This window comes from Canis lupus, chromosome 3 (genome assembly GCF_011100685.1).
Source record: "Canis lupus familiaris isolate Mischka breed German Shepherd chromosome 3, alternate assembly UU_Cfam_GSD_1.0, whole genome shotgun sequence".
NCBI lineage: Eukaryota > Metazoa > Chordata > Mammalia > Carnivora > Canidae > Canis > Canis lupus.
Genome location: NC_049224.1, coordinates 41,388,483 through 41,413,689, shown reverse-complemented (window position 1 = coordinate 41,413,689; position 25,207 = coordinate 41,388,483). Strand labels below are relative to the sequence as shown.

Below are 25,207 nucleotides of genomic sequence, written 5' to 3'. Positions count from 1 at the left end.
GAAACTTAAAACACTCTTTTCTCAGTAATTGACAGAACAAGTAGGCAGAAAAATCTGTAAGGATCTAGACAACCTGAGCAATACTCAACCAGCTCGACCTAAGAGACGTTTCTAGAACATCTCACAGCAGCAGAACATAACATTTTTCTTAAGAGCCCTTGGAACATTCACCAAGATAGCACTTTCCTGTGTCACAAAGTAACCCTCAACAAATTTCAAAGAATTGAAATCCTGCAGATTGTATATTCTCTGATCATAATGAAATCCATAACAGAAAGGAAAAATCTTTATATATTGAAAAATTAACACACTTTTAAATAACCCACAAGTCAAAGAGGAAATCTCAGGAGAAATTATAATTAATATATACATATATATTCCGTCAAAAAAAAAAACCTGTCAAAATATGGGGGACCAGCAAAAGTAGTATTGGGAAGGAAACTTACAGCATTAGATGTTTATACTAGAAAAGAGAAAGGTAACAAATCATTAAGCTTTTACTTAAACTCAAGAGAGAAGAGCAAACTTAACCCAGAGTAACCAGAAGAAAAGAAAGAGCAGAAATTAATGAAATTTAAAACAGAAAAACAGAGAAAAGCAATCAAACCACAGCCTAGTGTTTTGATTGCTAAACTTCTAGCCCTGCTGACCAAATTAAAAGAGAAGGCATAGGTTATCAGTATCAAGAATGAAAGAGGTACTGGCAAAAAGATGGGCACATAGATCAATGGACAAAATGGAGAGCCCAGAAAATAGACCAACACAAATATATTCAGTTGTTTATTGACAAATGCAGTAAAGCAATTCAACATCCATATGCAAAAATAAAATGTCAAAATATAACTCCTACAAAAATTATAGACTCAAACATAAAATACAAAAACTCTGAAACTTTTAGAAGAAAACATTGGGAAAAACAATACATCAAAAACATGATTGATAGAGAAAATTTTGATACATTGATGCTTATCAGAATAGTTTCACTGTCAAAAAAGTTTTACTCCGTGAAAGGTCCTTATCCAAAGAATAAAAAGACAACCTACAGATCGGGACTGCTTGCAAATCACATATCCATCCGGGAAAGGACTTGCATCCAGGATGATACAACGATATATCTGTTAGAATGGCTAAGATTTAAAAAATAAAATCAGTGGTGTTGTGATAGCCTTATGTGGTGACAGATGGTAGCTACACTTGTGAGCATAGCATAATGTATAGAGTTGTTGAATTGCTGTGTTGCACACCTGAAACTGATATAACATTATGTGTCAGCTGTACTCAACCAGGGGCGCCTGGGTGGCTCAGTTGGTTAAGCTTCAGACTCTTGATCTCAGCTCAGGTCTTGATCTCAGAGTAGTGAGTTCAAGCCCTGTGTTGGCCTACTTTACAAACAAAACAAAACCCCAAGATACTAAAATGCCAAGTTCTGACAAGGATGCAGAGCAATAAGAACTCTCATATATTCATGCTTGGAAAGCAAAATCATATACCACTTTGGAAAACAGATCATCAGCTTCTTACAAAGTTAAATATATACTTGTTATACAACCTCTCCTAAAGAATTTACCCAAATGAATTTAAAACTGTGCTTATACAGAAATCTGTATTTTTTCATGGTTGCCAAAAACTGAGAGCATCCTAGATGTCCTTCCAACAGATGAATGAATCGATATACACACTGTGGTACATCCAGACAAAGGAATACTGCTCAGCAATAAAAAGGGATGAGCCATTTATTCACAGCAGTACAGATGAATCTTAAATGAATTTTGCTAAGTGAAAGAAACTGGATCTAAAAGACTACATAGCATGCGATTCCATTTATATTTCATTCTGGAAAACGCAAAACAGATCAGTGCTTGCCAGGGATGGAGAGAAGAGTTGACTACAAAGGGAATTTGAGGTGAATTTTTGTGGTGATGGAACTATTCTGTGATCCTGTGTTTTTGGATGTACATACGAGTCTGTGCTTTTGTTAAAAACCCATAAGACTGTACAATACCAAGATTAGTTTTTACTATATGCAATTAAAAATCGACGAGGATTCAAGAGGAACTGAAGATAGAATATAGACCGTGACACGTGAATGTAACTGTATCTCAAGTCTGTGACATGATGATATGGAAGAGGATGAGGAAGGAGCTCACAATAACTTTGGAAACGTTCAACTCTAAATAGAGAAAACAAAAAAAAAATTGTAGGAAATCATTGCATATCTAACTGAGAAAATAGAAGACCCAAATTATGGCAGATTCCTGGGTGGCTCAGTTGATTAAGCATCTGCCTTCCGCGTGGGTCATGATCCCAGGGTCCTGAGACAGAGCCCTGCATCAGGCTCCTGCTCAGCAGGGAATCTGCTTCTCCCCCTCCCCCTGCTTGTGCGTGGACTCTCTCTCTCTCGAATAAATAAATAAAATCTTTAAAAAGAATTATGGGACATTGGATAAGATATCCAACCAGTACTCTTCAAAGTTATTAATGTCATGAAAAATGAGGAAAGATGGAGGGAACTGTCACAGACTAGAAGAGACGAAGGGTACATGACACGTAAGAGCATGTAGGACACAGGATCTGGTCCTGTAGCAGAAAAAGGACGTTGGTCAAAGACTGGTGAAAGCTAAGTGAGATCCCCTATAGTTTTAGGTACTGCTGTTACTTTGTTAGTTTTGACAATTGTATCATGTTTTTTTGGGGATGTACAACTGGTGGAGTGGTGCTGGAGTGTGGTATGTGACAGTATACTCTCTTTGCAGCTGCTCTCTAAGGGTAAAATTTTTTTAGGATACAAAGTTAAAAATTGATATAGGTATAACAACCCCAAAAGAAAACCATTTAGGCATTCAGGATAGTCATTTGGCTCACCCTTTAGGAATGGGATGTGGAATATCTGCCACTATCTTTCAGAAATACAAACTACAGAAAGTTTCATTTATGGGTCAGAAATATATTGATAAGAATTATTAGTAAACTGAAGACTTTAAGGACAAAACTGCATTTAGGCATTTAGCAGCTGGTCAGGGTTATCTCTGATCTTTGTTTCAGAGATCATGAAGCATCTCTGTAGAAGAGTCAGAATTTGCCATATAAACTATTTTACACCCTTGTCCCTGCAGGTTCAAGGGAAAACTACACAGCACGCACCTATTGTATTTCCATGTGTATCTTGTTAGTAGAGACCTGTGAAGGTCTCTGGAACTCAACAACTGAAGAGCCTTTTACCCACATTTGAAATAGCAATTGTAGGCAAGGTGATTGTTTTTCAGAGTAGATAACCAGCCTCCCAATTTTATAGTTTGTGTGCAGATAAACTGGCTTTCAGATTGGGGTTTCCTGTATCATTGATGCTTATAAAAACACCTTCTATAGATTGCCAGTAATGCTATATCATTTAAAACTGTTAATAAATATTTGAGTTCTTGTTTCATGACACTGTGCTAGCTGCAGTCGGAAATAATTCCTGCTGACTGAAGAGCACACATCTAGGAGATAAATAACGGACGTGTTTGACCAGGCGGGCTAGGGATGGGAGGATGAAGTATTCTGAAGGTTTCAGATATAAGCTGGGTATGATTAGGAACTCCTTTTAAACATGGGTGCAGGGGCCTGGTGGTGTGCAGGTGAGACCAGCATAGGAGCGAACTAGGCTAGGCTAGGACAGGGGCTTCTTTAAAGCCTGACCTGAGAGGATTTAAAGAATCTTCTGAAATCAACTACCCGTGGCAAGACTATAAAAAATTTATATTTGTATTCGTTGCATATAATCATCTCTTTAGGGTTCCAGGCAACCACTAGTGTCCAAATGACATGTTTTTCTAAAGAAATATTTTATTTTTGAGTACCAACAGTCTTAGTAACTCTCGTATCCCTCTCATATGCTGAGTGCAGTCGGAGGAAGAGGAATTGGAGTTGGTGAGTGTGTGTTTCTGCTTGAAGGGAGTTGCAAAAGATCTAGAAAGTACTAATTCTATTAAATGTATTTATCTAACCAGTGTTCCCTTTGTTACACAGTTTTTCTTGCTGTTAATAAACACTATCCAGGCACTTTCAATAACTGAACTGATCTACTGGCCCTACAAGAGTCCATCTTATTTTTCTACTTATAATTGTATATCTTGACCCATTTTGTTTGTTGGAGGGAACATTGGAACAGAGTTTTTAAAAACAATAGCTGTCAATGATTGCAAGACACTTATGAAAGATTTTTTTTTAAGGCAAGATACAAAATACCTTATATAGTTCCCCAAATTATTAATATATTTTTAGAAAATGACTTCACCCTCAAAGTTCCTCAGATTGTAACACATGGTCTTGTGTTATTTCTCTTTCTTTCAAAAAGATTACATCATTTTTGGTGAGGTCACCTTTTTCAGAGTTGGAATTATTTCATACTGCATGAGACGATCTGAACCATAAGGGGGTTCCCTGTTTGCTAAAAGGAATGTCTGTAATTTAACATACATAAATTTACTTTTTTCTATCAGGACATAACTCTGTTGCTAAAAGTAGCTATTACCTTTTTTCTAAAACAAATAATTTCTATTGGCTTTTCTTCTAGAAAAAAAATCTGACTAAAAGTAACTTTGATTTAATCTCTTTTTTGGGAACTAAAGCTCAAAATTCACAGAAATGATCACATAAATTCAAAGTCAGTTGCTAACTAGTGACTCTAAGGGGGAAAAGCTTGAAAATGTTTAGTTCGTAGCATGGACAAGGGTTCAGATTGCATGAGAGCATGGGGGGAAGGCATCTATTGGTTTTGTTTATATTTTATTGCTATATATAAATATATGCATGCTGGTGTGTTTTGCACAGTTTGTGTCTTTTTAGATAAGGTTGTCTGTGCTCTGTCCTTAAAATAAGAGATCATTCTTTAACTTTGTGATCACTCACAGTTTTAGATGTGGTTTTTTATTTAGTAAACTAAAATATACTAGTCTGCCATTAATTGCAGTGTTGGATTATATCATGCAGATTTACACTTTCTTCTGGGGAAATACTTTACTTACTGATACAGTAATGATTAGAAAATGGAAGTTTATAATTCAAGATAAAATAATTCGTCTCAGACTACTTACCCTTAGGAAGTTGTCATGAATGCTTCCTTTCAATTCTCTTGCAATATGTTGCCCTCTAGTGGTCTCTCAAGTCTCTTACTCAGAAAAATCAATGCCAGTGAGATTAGAAGCTTTGATGCATGGAACCTATATATTGGCATTCACTATTACATGAGCACGTGCGCATGCACACACACACACAAAACCACCCCTTCTTGAGGTAATCCCAGGAGATTGCCATGGAGATGAAATCCTGGCATGGATAGAGCCAGGCCAAACTGTGTCATGCTATGTTCTTTTGCCTACTGTCTGACTCTTGGGGTTCCAGTGACCAAATCTTAGAATAGATAAGTCCAAAGTATAGGTCTACCTCAAAAATTCATTAAAATTATTAACTTGATGCTGAAAGTGTATTTTCAGTTATCATACATTGACCTCCACCCACTTAAAGTTCATCCCCCATTCAGAGTCTCAAAGGTACGTTTCTAAATCTTTGAAAACTACAAGATGAAGACATCAAAAATATTTATAATTATGAAATAAATACATAACCAAAAACCATCAACAATGTATATTCTTGGGATCCCTGGGTGGCGCAGCGGTTTGGCGCCTGCCTTTGGCCCAGGGCGCGATCCTGGAGACCCGGGATCGATTCCCACGTCAGGCTCCCGGTGCATGGAGCCTGCTTCTCCCTCTGCCTGTGTCTCTGCCTCTCTCTCTCTCTCTGTGACTATCATAAATAAATAAAAATTAAAAAAAAAAAAAAAACAATGTATATTCTTTAAAACTTAAGCTGATTCAAACTCTGAAACTTAATCAATTTTAATGCAAAGCTTTGTGATCACCAAAATAAAATCCCAATCTGTTAGCATTTAGAAAGTTTTTCAGATTGGTTTGAACTCTCAGATATAAGCCTGGATGGCTCTGACCTAAAGAGAGGAAGAACAGGTGCCTTGGAACCTACACTAAAAATTCTTCTGGGAAGGGCTAGGCCATGGAGATTCCTTGAGAAGCCTTGCTGTTCTAAAACAACTTTATGGTAGCTCCAGGGGCATACATATGGATGAGAAGTAATAAATACATTTATCTCATCAGTTACATAGATATCTTGGGCCAGAGCGTTTCTTGGGATAATCATTTAAGGATACTATCATACGTTTGTGTAGTACTTGAGTTTCCAAAGCACTTCTCATCTTTTGGCTCACTAGAGCTTCACAGGAATCCTCCAAGGCAGGCAGCACAGATAAGATACACGATCTTCCTGCTGTACAGACAGAGGTTCAGAGAGGTGAACTGATTTCCCCCCTGTTTACGAAGTACTGGATTTGGGACAAAACCCAGGTGCTATAACCACATTCCAAATGGTCTTTCTTATTTAAAATAGAAACTTAAGATTGTTGGGCAGCCTGGGTGGCTCAGCAGTTTAGCGCTGCCTTCAGCCCAGGGCCTAATCCTTGGGACCCGGGATTGAGTCCCACGTCAGGCTCCCTGCATGGAGCCTGCTTCTCCCTCTGCCTGTGTCTCTCACGAATAAATAAAAATAAAATCTTAAAAAAGAAAGAAAGAAAGAAAGAAAGAAAGAAAGAAAGAAAGAAAGAAAGAAAGAAAGAAAGAAAGAAAGAAAGAAAGAGAAAAGGAAGAAAGAAAGAAAAGAAAAGAAAAGAAAGAAAGAAAACTTAAGATTGAGTGAAAAATACAAACTAAAAAGAAATAAACTGAGATTTGGATCCTTATCAGATGATCAACATTCAAGTATCTAAATCTAGCACAAGGCCTTCATCTGATTATCCTTTGGAAGTGGTGAGAGAGAAAACTGAATCATACTCTGATTCTTTATAATCTCAAGGGCACTGAATTGTACTCTTAGTGATATGGGTTAGGCCCCCAAATGTCAGTTTTCAGGCTGTAACTTCTTCATTAAAAAATAATTATATATGTAAAAACCCTGGAGTAGTTCTGCTTTGGCTTTCTTGGGTGCTGATCTCATGGATCATGGAGTCTGTTCTCTTCCTCTGATCTTGGTTTTGGAGCGTCCCCTGAAGCCACTGTGGTAAGAAACTGCTGTCATCCCCTGGCATGTAGAGGAGTAGACATCTTAAGCTAACTTGATCATTCAATAGATGATTTTTAAAAATTCATTCCCAGTGTAGATTCATTACTGTATAGATGGACTCGGTCAGCAAGCATTTAATACTGCTCCATTCACAGTCCTACAAAAAGTACGTTAGTCACAAGCTCTCTGCACAAAGCCTCTCAGAAGAGTTGGGAGACTGTGCAGGGATGCATATCTGAACCTGCTGCCAAGAAATAGGTCACTGGGTAGGTGGTGTTGACAGTGGGGGAGGCTGAGCAAGTATGAGGGTGGGGCACATAGGGTGTGTATGTGTGTGTTTCAACTGCAGGATCCCAGGGAAGAAATCTGAAAGCAAACTGTACTTTGGTTAAGCCAAGACTTAACAGCATGTTAACATGTGAATGCTGTAGATATAGGTAGTTTTGATGCCTAAACTCATGGACGACTTACATTCCCGGTATACACATGACTTTTCGCTATCCTCAAGTCTCTAAAACCTAGATGTTTGATTTGGGGCAGCCTGGCAGTATTTGTAGTACTACCAAGTCCTCATTTATGGTAACACATAAAAGTGTTACCACCTATGGTGCAAGTTTCTGTTTTAAGGATATATCTTTGACATCAATAAACACTATGAAAGGGAAATGAATAATTAATGTAAAACTATATCCCTTGAAATTAAATATTTAGTTGTTCCCATTAGTATTTTTAAGTTTTTTTTTCATATCATCACTGCTTTAAGAAATAATGATATTCACATCATAAAACTGTGAAAAATGTCACTTTTAAATTGAATGTTATTTTTAAAATACTAAGTTTGAATATAAATACTCAAATAATGACACTTTTTTTTCCTGCTCTCTCACAGAATACCCAGAGGATAAGCAGTTCTCAAGCCACTCAGCCTCTAGCTACCCCAGTCGTGTCTGTGACCACCCCAAGCTTGCCTCCACAGGGACTCGTGTACTCAGCCATGCCAACCGCCTACAACACTGGTAAGCCTGCTCTCTGGCCTTCTGTGGATTTTAGTTCTTTGTTTTGTGATCAACATGTGCTTTTGTGATTTTTTTTTTAAGTATATTGAAATAAATTATTTCCAGTTCTTTAGGTCCACATTTGGGTGTATTAAAAAACAGAGGCTAGCTTTGAAAAATGTACAAAAAAATACATTAATTGTAGAATGATTCCCAGCATCAACTTTTACTCCCCGCCCAGACAAAGAAACAAGTAGCTGTTACCAGAATTACAGCCTGTGCATCAAACCAGAGAGGATGATAGATGCTGCTTGGCATTTTCTCTGTCACTTCTCATTACACAGTATCCCACTCCTCCCAGCTGTTGAAGCATAAGAAGTTTTTCTCCTTATGCCATGTTGACCCCCTGGGGGGAAAGACAGAATCCCCTTAACTCGGGCCTGCAGAATGTGGCAGATGTGTAGCTGCGCCACGCAGGGTGTGTTTTCCTCTGTGTAACCACCTTTAGTTTCTGTTGTTTGTGTCTCAGGAGCAAAACCAGGACCTTTCTTGTTTCTCCTCAGAGCCAGTCACTCCTTACTTCTGAGAGGAACTTCTCACTCGTTAATGTTTATGTAGACATTTTATTTTAAAATACCCTATTTCAGGAGTCTGTGAGGCAGAGTTATGACTGCTGAGTGGTTGGAGGGGCACTCTTAGCCATCCAGGGTGTCCGAGGGTCCTGGTGTGCAGCAGGTTTCTTTCAGATTAGCCTTTCTGAGGGGAGGGAGAAGGCTGGCGCGGGCGGTTTGCCTTTCTCACCAGCTGAGCCCAAGACCTTTTGGGTGATGCTTCAAAGGAAGAAGGAAATAGTTAAATTATACCTTTTCAGTTATTCAGACTACAGTGCAGGGCATTCAGTCTCTCTCATGATTCTTATAAGTAGACTATAATAAAAAAAATAATCATCTAATTTTAGACTTCAGGGTAAATGCTCTAGCATGGTGCTTTCAAATTGCTGTCTGGAGCTCCCTAAGGCCACTGTTATATTTTATTGTCACTTTAATTCCACTCAGTTCATTTAAAACAGAAGTTTAAAAGGTTTTGTTAAAAAAGAGAGCAAATGGCCACTACCTTATCTAACAATCAATATAAAAAAATGTCCAAATCTATTAAGTGCAAATCTAGAGTAAAGCAAGAGATTACACATTCATAGAAATTCTGTGTCCTTGCACTGATCACCAGCTCTCTGAGTGACAGCAGGCCAGGGACAGAGTTTTTGTTCCAAATTCACACCAGCTCGGGGGACAGGATGTACCTGAGTGGCCGAGGCAAGCAGCGTGCACTCTGAGCTGGGGGAGCAGGAGCAAAGAGCTCAATGGTACAGACATGCAGGCAAGCAGCAGCGGCGCAGTGAGGAGCTGCACCTGGTGTTGATTTGCTAGCAGCTTCCTGAACCCTTCCTGATAGGCTTTCCTGTAGCCATAGCCATAGCCATGGAAGTTCCACTGTGCTTGTTTTTAGAAATGCTATTGGATGGATTAGCAAGAACTTATTTTTTTTGAAGTCCAGAAGGAATTAGCAAAACATAAAGATGGAGTTCAATTCTGTCAAAACCATCAGCCCTTGGCCTCAGTCTCATTCCATCTCTAACCTGACCTGGTCCCTGTGCTCTTTTGCAAGCGTGTATTTGGCTTGATTTTACCATATTATTTCTACTGTATTTCATTGCCCTTTTTAGACACATGTCCTTTTTCATCCTTCTGTAGTGTGTCACCTGCCTTTTTCTGTACAGAGAGTCAGACTCAGGTCAGATGGAACACTTGCTATGTGGCAGGTACTGGGCCAGGCACACAAGAGTATATGGTTCACAGTAGAAGTCAGGGCCTGCCCGGGAAGACAGACACAGGACAAGCAGCCCTGGGAATAATTGAGTACAGTCGTGGCAGGAGCTACATTGAGGCTACACTAAAGGGACACACGTGACCCAGTCGGACGGAGCAGGTAGAGTGTTCCAGGGCGAGAGAGCACCGTGTACAAAGGCCAGGAGATGGGAGCCTGGCGGGAGGGATGGGGATGGTTCAGCATGCTCAGAGTTGAAACTGTAGAGGTAAGTAAGAATTTGTAGGCCATGTTGAAGATTTTGGATATTGAGAGCACCAAGAAGCCAGATTGTTAGGGAGAGAGATTTGGTGACCATATTTGTTATTTTAAGATCACTTTGGCTAATGTTCATGGCAAAACAGCATCCCAAGAGACCACACAGGAGGCGAGCCTGGTGGCCCAAGGAGTGGATCCCAGTGGCATAGCTGAGAACAGTGGCAGGAGAGCTGGTGAAGTGGGTGGGTTTGAGACCGTATGGAGCACCGATCAGTCTTGGTGATTGGCGGTGGAAGTATGAGAGAAGAATCAGGAACACCCACAGGTTTCTGGTATGAACAATGAGGTGAATGTTGGTGCCATTTATCAAGATAAGGAGCAGGTTTGGAGGAGGAGAGAGGAGTCTGGTTTGGGTGTCAAATTTGAGGTGTTTGGAGAGACATCCACATGGACAATGGATATATCGAATAGGCAGTTGGGAGGACCCAGAGGTAGAGAGTTAGGGGTGGCAGGAGGCACTGTGGAAGGCCGCAGTGTGAGGGACCCCTTGCGCCACCTGCCGTGGGAGTGGATGAAACGGTCAGAGAGACTGTAGCGTGAGCAAAGTGTAGAGGAAGGCAGAATCATGAGCACTAGCTATGTTCTTTCCACTCAGTCCTTTTTTTATTAATGTTAATTCACTAAGACCAGCTTCTTTAAATACGTCTCTTGAGACATGAAAAAGCAGTTAAAAGTAGAAGAGTTTTTGCCACCTCTCTTTAAAACTAAATGGAAAAGATAAGTGTTAATGAAGAACTGAAATAAACCGATGTGTGAATGATACGTAATGTCCCAAGTATTGGCCAAAGTGATTATGACTGAGGCATTCAGATACAATGAGCTATATTCTATATTATACTCTTGTAAACACATAAGGTTTTTCATGAACTTGAAGTTATGTTGCACAAGGATCTTTGACAGCCCCTGTACTGTGAACAACTGCAGTTTGTCAGTTGTGTGATAATGATAATGTCCTCTCTGGGCCACTGAGCTGGCCACTGCCTGGGAAAGGGTGCTGTGTCCTTCCTGCTCCCCTTGTACATCAAGAATAGAAGATCTGCTGCTCGAGGCTCCATCTGATCTGTCATTCCTTCTTCAGGGGGGTAGCAGAGGGCATGTGTAAAATGACAGCTGTGTATGAACATCCCTTAGCAATGGCTGTGTCATTATTTCTATTTACAAGTCTGGAAAAAGTATCTCAACTTATTGTGAGACATGAAACTGTAAACATATAGTACAAAGTTGAGACTGACTTTAGTGAAATAATCCCAGACAAGCAGATACAGTGAGGACCTGTAAACCTCCCAAAGAAAAACTATTGTGGGTTTAGACCTGTGTGTTTTATGTTAGGAAGTACCTGGCTTCTCTCAACTTGGGAACCTTTGGAGCTACTCTGTGAAAAACATTTTACTTGAGCCTTCTTACACACACAAGCAACAGTTCTTTCCTTGTCCTAGATTACTCGCTGACTAGTGCGGACCTGTCGGCCCTGCAGGGCTTCAACTCCCCGGGCATGCTGTCTCTGGGACAGGTGTCAGCCTGGCAACAGCACCATTTAGGACAAGCAGCCCTCAGCTCTCTGGTGTGAGTAACTAGAAATTGTCTCCAAATCTCTCCTTTCAGCCTGTGCACTTTATTTTTCCATCGGTTATGGTCTTTTGCACTGTTTACTTTCATGTGACGATCTGAGAAGGATTCTTTTTTACATGGTACAAGTGTTTGGAGAAAATATTTTCTTTATGTGACTCTAGGTAATAGCTTGGATACTGATCAAAGTAAGCATTCCCTGAGGAGATCTGGGAGGCAAGGCTTCTCTTCTGTGGAGGTAGACTCAGATAGTAACCAAGGGGTACTGAGGCAAGATGTCACCCACATGCACCTCCCTTCTACCTACCAGCTGACCACTAAGCCACCCAGTCCCCCCCTCCTTCCTCACCCCTGTACCTGATTCCAGTGTTGGAACAAAGGCAGCTTAGAGGTATTCACCCCACACACTTTTTTTTTTCCCTCTGGTGATTATCAGTAGACGAAGGCAACAGGAAAATAAACAGCCAACCCTCCTGGAGGCCAACTGGGAGTGCTCTTCTGTCCTCCTTCTGAGATGCTATCCTCTACCTGAGCAGGCTTTCCGTCATCCTGCTTTCCCCTCCTACTAGTGCTGTCAGATACCCCCTGGGCACCACCATAAGGTCTTCTCACTCCTGTCCCTTCACCCTGCCCATAAGGAATGTTCTCATTGTTGAACTCGTGCGGTACAGTGTGTGCAGCATGTTTCGACCAACCACATGGACCCCAGTAGCCAGATTCACACACAGATACCCAACCTCTGCTGTTCTCCCCTCCTGTCTGCAGAGAAAGCCAAGGTTATTTTCCTTCTCTGATTTTCTTTGCCCACTGGCCCTCAGAGAGCCGTGCAGAAGTGAGTGGAGATGGCTTGGCGCTCAGCCTGAGGGAGAAGCCTTTCCACGCACTCTGCTACTCTGCATGAGGTGGCCTGTCTGTGCCATTTCCTCACCTGGGAAAGACAGCCAGGCGACTAACTGCCTTCTTAGAGTTGCTGTGAGAGGAGATGAGATGTGCCTGTCCCAGGATGAGAGCAGAGAAGAAAGCAAGGATGAGAGGAAGCCAAATTCAGAGGCCGAGTCATTCCTCTCCTGTTCTGGTCCATATGCAGCATTAGACACACTGCTTCGGAGACTTCACCTGCCGAAGGGCCAAGGGGGTGGGTGGGGACACTAGTCACCAAAGCTCTCGGACAGTCCTGTTTTTTTCCTTCCACAGAGAGGTCGTTAAAAGCAGTATGGGGGAATTCTGATAGTGTCAGTCAGGGGGTGTCTGCCGTATCATTCCGGTTATGCAAAGGCACTCAGAAACCATCTAACATCTTTTCTTTCCTGCAGCGCTGGAGGGCAGTTATCTCAGGGTTCGAATTTATCCATTAATACCAACCAAAACATCAACATTAAATCAGAACCAATTTCACCTCCCCGGGATCGAATGACCCCATCAGGCTTTCAGCAGCAGCAGCCACAGCAGCAGCAGCCACCACCGCCCCAGCCCTCCCAGCCCCCCCAGCCCCGACAGGAAATGGGGCGCTCCCCTGTGGACAGTCTGAGCAGCTCAAGCAGCTCCTATGATGGTAGTGACCGGGAGGATCCACGGGGTGACTTCCATTCTCCAATTGTGCTTGGCCGACCCCCAAACACGGAGGACAGAGAAAGCCCTTCTGTAAAGCGAATGAGGATGGACGCGTGGGTGACCTAAGGCTTCCAGGCTGGTGTTCATACTTCGTGTTACTGCAGTGAACTGCCCTACATATCTAAATTGGTAAATAAGGACATGAGTTAAATATATTTATATGTACATACATACATATATATCCCTTTATATATATATATGTATGTGGGTGTGAGTGTGTGTATGTGTGGGTGTGTGTTGCATACAGAATCAGGCACTTACCTGCCTTGTAGATCTGCAGATGTGCGTCCCATGGCAAACAAAGCACCCCGTAGGCAGAGTCTAGTCTGGCACTTCCTTGGACTACTTGTTTCATAAGATAACCAGTTTTTGCAGAGAAACGTGTACCCATATATAATTCTCCCACACTAGCTTGCAGAAACCTAGAGGGCCCCTACTTGTTTTATTTAACTGTGCAGTGACTGTAGTTACTTAAGAAAAAATGCTTTGTAGAACAGAGCAGTAGAAAAGCAGGAATCAAGAAAGCAATACTGTACATAAAATGTCATTTATACTAATTACCCAGCCTGGCATGGGTCTCTGTTGCAGAGGGGTGCATGGGAAGGGCTGTTGATATTTTAAAAAACAAAACAAAAAAGCCCCACACATAAATGTTTTGCACGTGCAAAAATGTATTGGGTCAAAGAAGTGATCTTTAGCTAATAAAAAAGAGAGAGAGTAGAAAACACGCATGAGATATTCAGAAAATACTAGCCTAGAAATATAGAGCATTAACAAAATAAATTAATATATTAAGTTATAATTGGACTATGTCAGAAGTTTCTTTTTACATTCATATCTTAAAGAAACTGATTTTAGCTCATGTATATTTTATATGAAAGAAAACACCCTTATGAATTGATGACTATATATAAAATTATATTCACTACTTTTGAACACATTCTGCTATGAATTATTTATATAAGCCAAAGCTGTATGTTGTAACTTTTTTTTTTTTAAGAGAATAGCTTTATCTTGTTTTAACTTTTTAGTTTTATTTTAAGAGGGGAAAAAAAAAACAAAAATATCTTGCAAGCAGAACCTTGGAAAAAAAAAGCCATGAACACTTATTATTCTATATGTAAATTAAAAGTTGAGCCAAACTCTTTTGTGTATATAGCATCTTAAATATATTATCACCTTTGATGTAAGTACCTATGTATTGTACGGTCACCAGATTAAAAAGTATATTTTTGTGGATTGCCGCCAATTTGGGGGGAAAAGGCGAGATCCTTATTAAGTAGAGTATTCACTGTTTAACATTTACTATTTTGTTAAATATACTGTACTTTGGATTTTAATTATTAGCCCAGTCTTTTCAGAGGATTGTATAAAGGGGTTTCTCCCCTCACTGGTGGTGAATGTGTGATGTTACATTGTAATCTTTGTGCTGTATGGGTTGAGCATCATTATATATTTTATATGTGTACATAAATAGCAAAGTGGCAAAAAAAAAACTGGTGTTAAGTTCATCTTGCATAAATATAAAATGTGTTGTTACAGATTTTATAAGGCATTACTTAAAACTTGCCTTTTGTGAGGAAAAAATATAGTAGAAAAAGCTGAACTAATTTAATATTAGAGAACATGGCAAAATAGTAGATGAGCACAAAGGTTTTATAAGTGGTAAATGATTAGGGAAAAATATTTGTGGGGGAAGGCATCTTTTTTTTCCTGCTCCCCCCCACCCCCCAAATAGAATGATGCAGCTGGTTATAAAATACTACCATCTGAACTCTCTGCACATCGAAGTGGCACTTTGGTGTGGGGAGAAATTCTCTCACAGGCACATCGCTGGCTGGCCCGGCTCCCCGGTTGCACTCAGCGGAGCCTTTGAAAAGCCTTCCTCCTCCGGGAAGACAACGAAGCGTCTGTTTCGTGGGCTTGTGCCACAAACAAAATTCAAAGTCCTGTATATCTTTCATCATAGGTTTTTAAATACTCCCTTTCCTGAGCAACTCAAAATAAGGGTTTAAAAATTGCTGCTATTTTGTATTTTCAACTTAATGTCGAGCAGCTACCTACAATTTTTACTTATGTTTTGCTTTTCCCCCTAAATTGCCTTCTTCTGACATTTTCCTCATCTGCTATTTGTGACAAATCATCAGCCAGATTTCCTGACTGACACATAGGTATTAGGTACAGGATAAACCTGTGGTATTCAAAGCAACAAGACGGAATTCGGTTTTAGTTAACAGTTTGGGTAGTAGATTTCGACAGAGGCCCCAAATGGGAGGGTAGCCTGCCCTGTCCTCTTGTCAGTATGGCCGTCGGGCTCTCCTTCTGAAAGGATCAGTTGCTCCTTAAAATGTCCTTACTTTCCTGAACTGCATACAGGCACGTTTCTTCATAAGGTCACACCTGATTGAAACAAGACAGTCTCCCAACACTGAACTTCCAAGATAATCCTTACCACTTTGTAAACCATTTATAGCTTTGAAAGTGTTAAGTGATTCTTTTGTTCCTCTTCATGCACGTTCATGAACTTCTGCTGTACCTTGGAATAGGAGTTACCACATTCGCATTTACTGTCTATTTTCTTGTGTGCCTTATGAGATGGCTTTTCTGACTGTATCTCAATCGTCTTTCTTTCTATGCAGGTTTATAATCAGTACAACTACTGTTTTCTAAAATACTATTCCACGAGGCTCGGAGTTTGTATTTCAATTACACTGACCAAGTAACAATGTATTCCGTTTTCAGGAAGTGAATATTTGACTGTTAACCCTTCCCTGTCTGCCCAGTGTGACCTGGAGCGCACGGACGTGACAGACACCCCTCCCCCAGACTCCATGTACAAACACATCCACACGCACATCTCCGGGTGGAAAGCAGCTCAGAGCGGGGAAGACACGGATGGTGTTCCTTTAGAACTGACTTTTCTTACCGTTTTAGACTTGTGTGTTTTGTATGACACCATCACAAGAAAATTTTATCCTTCAGATGAAGTATTTTATTACTAAAAGACAAAAACAAAAAAAGCTTAGAGGACACCGCACTGGTTCGAGTACAGTTTCCAACAGCTGTCCTTCCCGCGGGGCGCTGAACCGGTCCTACATTGAGAGTGAAAGTCACCACTGTACGTCTGCAGGTGGTCCCGATCAAAACTCCATCCTTTGAGCCCTAATTATGTCCATTGTGTTCGAGACTAAATCAGGGGTTTGTTCTAAAAGAACAATACATGTTTTACCATTTCCTTTAACGCTAAGGACAACTAATAAAGCATTAACACATTTTCTGTATTAACCATCATGCGCACAAGAAATACATAGTAAATAAGGAACCAGAAAACTCCTGGCATTGGATCATAAGAAGCTAGATGATTAGAATGTGAAAAAGATTTTACAAATGTAAAACTTTTATTTCTCTGTAGAAACTTTCTTCACTTTGCTGTGCAAGAAGACACTGCTTTGCTATATTTAAAATGGCTTTTTTAAAAAAGAGATTTATGTATTTGGTAAATGTTTGTAGTCAACAGTTCACACAAGAAGCTGTACACGGTTTGATCATGTAAACCGTTTGGCGGCACAAGCTGGACTTTGTTGCCATCCTTGAGATGAACCTTTTAAGAAAAATAAGTTAATCTCAATTTTTCCCTGAATGTGTTGTTTTTTCTTCATTATACAATAAATATTATAGTGAACTTTTTATCAAATGGTTAAGAAAATGCTAGAGGTTGTTGTAAACTATTTGTATCCTGCACTCACTACAGTAAAGACGGACTGGCTTTTCCTGTGTACTCCCGACTCTGTCATGTTTGCCGCCAGTCGTCCCCTCCATCCCTCCTTCTCCGTTCCCTTCTCTTCCTGGGCCGCCCATGGCCCCTCAGGACGCAGCAGGGACCCAGGGCCCAGCACCAGCCAGCCTGGCCTCGACTGCAGTAAGTGTGGGTCAGGTGAGCCCCTCCAGGCTCCGGGAATAGCTGCTCGCAGGCTGCACTATTGGGGAGCGGGGGTGGGGGGGATACCGTGGAGCAGAATCTAATAATACCAAGTTGCATTTGGGGGGGGAAGAGGATTTGTTTTACCCAAAAGGCATACCTCACACTAAGCAGCAGCAGAAGACAGATTTACTACATGAATTACTCTAAAAAATGACAGACGTGTTAGTTGATCTTCACCTTGTCAGTGGAAAGTGTTCTCTTCCTTGGACTGGCCTCTTAAGCCAGCTTCTTACAGAGCAGATTCTTGCAGTCAAAAGCCAAATTTTTGTGCCGGTTTTACTCGCAGCTACAGCAAGGCTCTTATTAGTAGGTTTTGAAAGCTGGTTGAGTCCTGTGGCTAAAAATAGTCTAATCACAGCTGCAGCTCCTTAAAATCAATTCATTGTGACTTCGTAGTTGGCTCCCACGGGCGGCTCCCACTAGGCTCTAGCCCACTTTGAAGCCCGTCCTGTGCCTGGCCGGCTGCTCAGTAGGGGCCCGAGCGCCACCAGGGTGCCTTCCCATCCCCCACATTAAGGGAGGGGTTTCCAAATAGGGTCCCAGGAGCACCAGGAGAGGGGTCCCTCAGGCCGTCACACAGCTGACCAGAGTGAGCCCTGATCCCCGGCTGTCAGGGTATGAGCTGAGGACAAGCTCCTCTCCGCCAGCCCCCAGCCGATGGCTGCACACAGCTGGGGTGCGCCCCTTCCTGCCTGTGAGAAAGCTTTTGCGCTCCAACTCCATCTGCATCTGCTTCCCAGACGACCCAAACTGACATGCAGCTCGCCCAGCCTTCGAGAACGTGTCCTAGACTGGAGTCACTGACATCATCTGCCTGCTTACTCGTACCAAAGCAGCTGAAGGCAGCTGGGGAAGAAAAAAATCACAGTTGTACTAATTGGTTTCCACTGTATACTCCTCCCACCTCTTCAAGCTTTTTTTAAACTTTACTTTGAACTAATTTGTAAGTTAGAGAAAAGTTGCAAAAATCTTAGTTTCCACATACATACCCTTCACTTGGCCTTGCCAAGAGTTAACATTTCCCTAAACACCATGCCACTGTCAGAACCACGAAACTGACAGTTACAGGACTACCTAGCCCCACCTTCTGTCACTGGCCAGCATCACACTTCCCTGTAACTACCCCTCCAGCTGTGCACACCCCCAGTCCAGCTACAGAAGACAGCACTGCTTGCAGGTCAAGACCAAGCCCTGCCTCATGTCCCTGGCCAGCACCACCATGCCCACTGCAGCTAGAGCTGGTCTGCCCAGCCGAGGACCTGCATGCCCTTTTGTGCAACCTGATGCCTGTTGCTGACCTCCACTGCAGTATGCATGCTCAGGGGTAGAATGTGAGGTCCTGGGACAGCATGCTGACACTCAGGGCCTCTGCTAATGCCAGGGAGCCTATAGTTGACCCTAGCCCTTGCTACCTGCCCTGACACCTATTGCTACAACTTCTGTCTGCAAGTGACCTCTGCCACTACCTATGTGTCTACAGCTGGCCCCATGCAGTGGGGTGTGTGCACACCATTGGCCCCAGCCACCAATGCTGCCTGCCCTGGACCCTTGCTACTTACTGGTTCTAGAGGCATGGCTGAGAAGCCCAAGAGCCCTCACAGGCACTGCAGGCCCCTGCAGTGATCATCAAGTAATACACTGTTACCAATAGTGTGGACCCCAGTGGCTTGAGCCAAAGAGACCTCATGCCCCAACTGGACCTACTGCTACCACTCACCCCTGCATTTGTTGCCCTGCACCACTAGGCCTGGGTCACAACACGATTCAGTGTGCCCCTACCTGCAAGTGAAAGGCTTCTCTAAGCAAAATCAGTCCATAAAGTCTAGAAGAGGGGAGGGTACCATGTCTCTCCCCAAGGAAGAGTCCCATAACTGGACCCAAAGAAATGGAGATGCAGGCATTACCCGACAAAGAATTCAAAATAACTGCAGTTATTTTGCTCAGAGCTACAAGAGAACACATAAATGATCTAACAGTATGAGGAAAACAATACAAGAACAAAATGAGAAGCTCAAAGAGAAAAGAACCAAAGAATACAATGAACTGAAGAATCTAATAGTTTCAACAGTATAGTTGAACAGATAGAAGAGCAAGGCAGTGAACTAGAAGGCAGATGAGTTGAAATTAAACAATTAGAAGAGCAATTAAAAAAAATAAAAGGAACAAAGCCTATAGGAGTTATGGGACACAATCAAAAGAAACAATGTATGTGTTACTGTAGTCCCAGAAGAAGAGGGAGAGAATGGAATGAAAAGATTATTTAAAGAAATAATGACTGAGAATTTCCCAGACATGGGAAGAGAACTGGATATCCAAGTTCATGAAGCTAATAGGTCATCACAAAATTTCAACCTGAAATGGTTTCCAAGACACATAAATGAAATGGTCTAAAACCAAAGACAGAATTTTAAAAGCTGAAGAGGAAAAACTTTTACTCTCTCATGCAAAGGAACCGTCCATAAAGCTTTATGGATTTCTCACCAGATATCTTACAAGCAAAGGGATAGTAGGATGATATATTCAAAGAAGTGCTGAAGGAAAGACCTGCCAACCAAAATGTTTTACCCAGCAAAGTTGTCCTTCAGAAATGAAAGTGAAATAATAAAATCATCCTCTGATGAACAAAAGCTGAGGGGATTCATTGCCACCAAACCACATTGTAAGAAATACTAAAGGTAAGGGTTAAGTATCCAACTGTTGATCTCAGGTCAGGTCTTGATCTGAGGGTTGTGAGTTCAAGTCCCATGTTGGGGTCCATGCCCAACTTAAAAAATATATTATAAAATATTATTTTAATAAGCCTACTTTAAATAAATTTTTTAAATTAGAAATGCTAAAAGGAGTTCCTCAAGCTGAAGCAAAAGGATACTAATTAGTAGCTTAAAAACATATGGAGATAACTCACTGGGAAAGATAAGCATAGAGTCAGATTTAGAATACCTTAACACTGTTAATGTGGTGATATGCTAGTAAAGTTCACCAAAGATTAAAAGGCAAAAGTATGAAACCTCGGTATAGCTTCGATAGTTTGTTAATGAATACACAGTAAACAATGTAAATGGTCTCATCCAAAATGTAAAAAAGGGGGAGAAGAGGGCAGAGGTTTTTTTATATGCAACCAAATTAAATTGTTATTAGCATAAAATACACTGTGGTATCTATAAGATTTTTCATATAAACCCTTATGGAAACTCCAAAACAAAATCTGCAACACATAGATGAGAAGAAGGGAATCAAAGTGTGCTGCTACAGTAAAAGGCAACCATAGGAAGGCAACCAGGGGGAAAAGAAAAATGGAATTATAAACAGCCAAAATAAAATGGCATTAGTAAGTCCTTATCTGTCAATAATTCTCATAAATGTTAATGGACCAAATTCTCCAATCAAAAAGCAGACTGGCTGGCTGGATTAAAAAGAAATAGACCCAACTATATGCTACAAGAGATTCACCTCAGCTCCAAGAACACAAATAAATTCAAAAGAATGGCAAAAGATACTCCATGCAAATAGAAGCCAAAAGAACATGGGTAGCTATACTAATATCAGAGAAAATTGACTTTAAGCCAGAAATGGTTAAAAGGGACAAAGATGGTCACTGCATAGTGATAAGGGGGGCAATTCATCAAGAAGACATAAAAATCATGAATATATATGTACTCAGCTTCAGAGCATCTGAATTCTATTAAGCAAATTCTAACAGACTTTAAGGAAAAAATAGATGACAACACAATAATAGAAGGGGACTTCAATACCTTACCTTCCAACAATAGATCATCTAGATAGAAAAACAATGAGAAAGCACAGCACTTGAACTATAGACCAAATGGACCTAACAGACATATACAAACATGCCAGCCAACAGCAGCATAATACAGATTCTTCTTAAGTGCACACAGAACATTCTCCAGAATACATCACATGTAAATCATAGAAAAAAAGTCAGCATATTTAAAAAGATTGAAAAATATCAAGTATCTTTTCTGACTATAGTGGTATGAAACCAGAAATTAATAACAGGAGGAAAACTGGAAAAATAACAAATATATGGAGACTAAAACACATGCTCCTGAATAAATAGGCCAAAGAAGAAATCAAAAGAAAAACCAGGAAATATCTTGAAACAAAGGAAAATAGAAGCACAACATATCAAAAGCTATGGGATGCTGCAAAAGTAGTTCTGAGAGGGAAGTTTATAAAAATAAATATCTCTAACAGGTACACGTAAGATGAGAAGAAAGGAAACAATGATACCACTACAGAAAATCATTTATTTACAAATGCCTATATTAAGACACAAAAGAGAACATCAATAAACAACCTTACTTTACATGTCAAGGCACTAAAAAAAGAACTAAGCTTTCAGTAAGAAGAAGAAAATAAAAAGATCAAAGCAGAAATAAATGGAGACCAGAAACATAACTAAAAAGATCAATGAAACTAAGAGCTTTAAAAGAAAAAACCAAAGATTGAAAAAAATATTTAGCCAGAGTGACTCAGAGAGGACTCAAATAAATAAGAAATGAAAGAGGAGACATTACAACTGATACTACAAGAATACAAAGGATCATGAGAGACAACTATAAATTTTATTACAACAAAATGGATAATCTATAGGACATGGATGAATTGCTAGAAATGTACAACCTGCCGAGACTGAAACATGAAGAATTTGAAAATCTGAGCAGACAAGTGTCAAGTAAGTAGATTGAATCAATAATCAAAAACCTCCCAATACACACACACATGCATGCACACACACACAAAAACAAACAAACAAAAAATCTCCCAACACAGAAAAGTACAAGACCAGATGGTTTCACTGGCAAATTCTACTAAATATTTAAAGAAGAGTCGATGACAATCTTTGTCAAACTATTCCAAAATATTGAAAAGAAAGGAACATTCCCAAACTAATTTTATGTGGCCAGCATTACCTGATACCAAAGCCAGATAGGGAGCCTACTAGACAAGAAAATCACAAATATACCTGATTAATATGGATGCAAAAATCTCTGCAAACTATTAGCAACCCCAATTCAACAGCACATTAAAAGGATCATTCACCATCATCAGATGGGATTTTTCCCTGGAACACAAGGTGGTTCAACACACAAATCAATGAATGTGATAATAGTAATAGAATGAGATTAAAATCATGTGATCATTTCAACACATGCAGAAAAGGCATTTGACAAGTACAACAACCTTTCATGATAAAAATGCTCAATAAATTGAGTATAGGAGAAAGACACATCAACACAACCAAGGACATATATGACAAACCCACGGCCAACATCATAATGGTGACAAGTTGAAAGCTTTTCCTCTAAGATCAGGAACAAGACAAAGATATCATACTGTCACCACTCTTAGCCAGAGCAATCAGTTAAGAAAAAGATAATAAAAGGTATCCAAATAAGAAGTGAGACTGTCTTTGCTTATATTGCTCTGATCTTATATATAGAAAATTCTAAAGACATGATCAAAAAACTATCAGAATTGACAAATTCAGTAAAGTTTCAGTATACAAAATAAACATGCAGTAAACAGTGTTTCTAAACATTAACAACAAAATATCTGAAAAAGAAATAAAACAATCTATGCTAATACTAGCATCTACAACAGTGAAAATAGGAATAAATCTAACCAAGAAGGTTAAACTTCTTTGGTGAAAACTATAAGACTTTGACACAAGAAATTGAAGAAGACACAAAGAAATGGAACAATAACTTGTGTTCATGGATGTGAAGGATATTGTTAAAGTGTCCATACTACCCAAAACCATGTACAGACTCAGTTGTAATCTGCATCAAAATTGCCATGGCATTTTTCACAGAAATAGAAAAAAATAGTCCTAAAGTCTATAATGGAGCCACAAAAGAATTTCAACAGCCAAACCAATCCTGAGAAAGAAGAACAAACCTGGGGGCATCACATTCTCTGATGTCAACCTATACTACAAAGCCATAACAAGCAAAGTAACAGGCACATAGACCAATGGAACAGAATTGAGAGCCCAGAAAACAAACAAACCAAACCAGGCAGAGAGTCAATTAATATTGACAAGGGAGCCAGGAATACTAACCGGGGAAAGGATAGTCTCTTTAATAAATGGTGTGGGGAAAACTGGATGACAACATGCAGAAGAATGAAATTGTACCTCTATCTTACTACCATTCACAAAAATTAACTCAAAATGGATTAAAGACTTAAACATAAGACCTGAAACCATAAAACTTCTAGAAATAAACATAGGAAAAAAGCTCCTTAACATTGGTCTTGGGAATGAGCTTTTGGATATGACATCAAAAGCACAAACAACAAAAGCAAAAATCAACAAATAGGATTACATTCAACTAAAAAGCAAAAGAAACAACAAAATGAAAAGGCTCCCTAAGAATGGGAGAAGATATTTGCAAACCACATAAGGGGTTAATAGCTAAAAATATAAAAACTATACAATAGTATAAAAACAAACAACCTGATTTAAAAATGGGCAGAGGATCTAAATAGATATTTTTCCAAAGAAAACATAAGGGTGACAAACAGGTATACGAAAAGATGCTCAACATCACCACTCATCAGGAAAATGTAAGTCAAAACCATAATGAGAGATCACCTCACCTCATCAAAAAGAGGTAACAAGTGGTAGTAAAGGTGTGGAGAAAAGAGAATACGTAGGCTCTGTTGGTGGGAGTGTACATTGTTTTGGTCACTATGGAAAATGGTATGGAGGTTCTTCAAAAATTAAACTACCACATGCCGCAGCAATCCCACTTCTGGGTATATATTAAAAGGAAACGAGAGGATATCAAAAAGATATCTGGAAAAAAAAAGATATCTGTACTCCCACATTTATTGCAGCATTATTCACAATAGCCAAGATATTGTAACAACGTAAGTTAGATAAAAAAATGGATGAATGGATAAAGAAGAGGGGAGATACACACACACACTGGAATATTATTTAGCCGCGAGAAAGAAGGAATCATGTCATTTGGGATAACACAGATGGACCTTGAGCACGTTGTGCTAAGGAAGATAAATCAGAGAAAGAAATACGGTAGGATATAACTTATATGTAGAATCTCAAAAGAATTGAACTTATAAAAACAGAATAGAATGGTAGTTACCAGGGGGAATTGGATAGATGTTGGTCAAAAAGCACAAACTTAAGTTAGAAGATGAGTAGGTTCTAGAGCTCTAACAGCATTTTGATTATATTAACAATATTGTATTATATACTTCAAAGTTGTTAAGAGATTGGATCTTAATCTAAATGTTCTCACATTTTAGAAGTTATGTACTTATCAAAGAAATGATGGTTATGTGATGTGATGGAGATAACAGCTAATGCTACAATCATAGTCATTTTAAATTTTTACCCATTTATTTGTGAGATTTTTATATCTCAGTTTTTAATTTGCCTTTATCTAATTTGAGTGAATTTGAACATTTTTTCATATTAGAGGGCTATTTTAATCTTTTCTGTATCTGTTTGTGTCTTTTTCCCATTTGTCTATTGGGGTTTTGGTCTCTATCCTTCAATTTTTAAGAGTTCTTTTTATATTAGGTATATAAGCCCTTTGTGATTTATGTTATAAATATTTTCTCCCAGTTTGTCAGTTGACTTTTAACTTTGGGGTTCTTTTTTTTTAACTTTTTAAAAAATATTTATTTATTTATTTATTTATTCATTCATTCATTCATTCATTCATTCATTCATTCATTCATTCATTAAGAGACACAGAGAGAGAGGCAGAGACACAGGCAGAGGGAGAAGCAGGCTCCATGCAGGGAGCCTGAC

The 25,207-nt window shown here is 39.8% G+C and overlaps 1 protein-coding gene across 16 annotated transcripts in view; it reads left to right on the top strand.

Moving 5' to 3' along the window:
* MEF2A (myocyte enhancer factor 2A) overlaps positions 1 to 25,207 on the top strand; it is a 190,052-nt gene that overhangs the window by 149,497 nt on the left and 15,348 nt on the right. For 11 of the 16 annotated variants that reach the window (XM_038532687.1, XM_038532686.1, XM_038532680.1 and 8 more), the window contains 4 exons: positions 3,886 to 3,909; positions 7,997 to 8,123; positions 11,678 to 11,804; positions 13,121 to 17,196. In XM_038532687.1, coding sequence (XP_038388615.1) covers positions 3,886 to 3,909; positions 7,997 to 8,123; positions 11,678 to 11,804; positions 13,121 to 13,484 — 642 coding nt within the window. In that variant the 3' untranslated portion in view covers positions 13,485 to 17,196. Of the gene's footprint in view, positions 1 to 3,885; positions 3,910 to 7,996; positions 8,124 to 11,677; positions 11,805 to 13,120; positions 17,338 to 25,207 lie in introns of those variants that run through there. The other 5 variants (XM_038532688.1, XM_038532683.1, XM_038532684.1 and 2 more) reach the window with 2 other exon arrangements.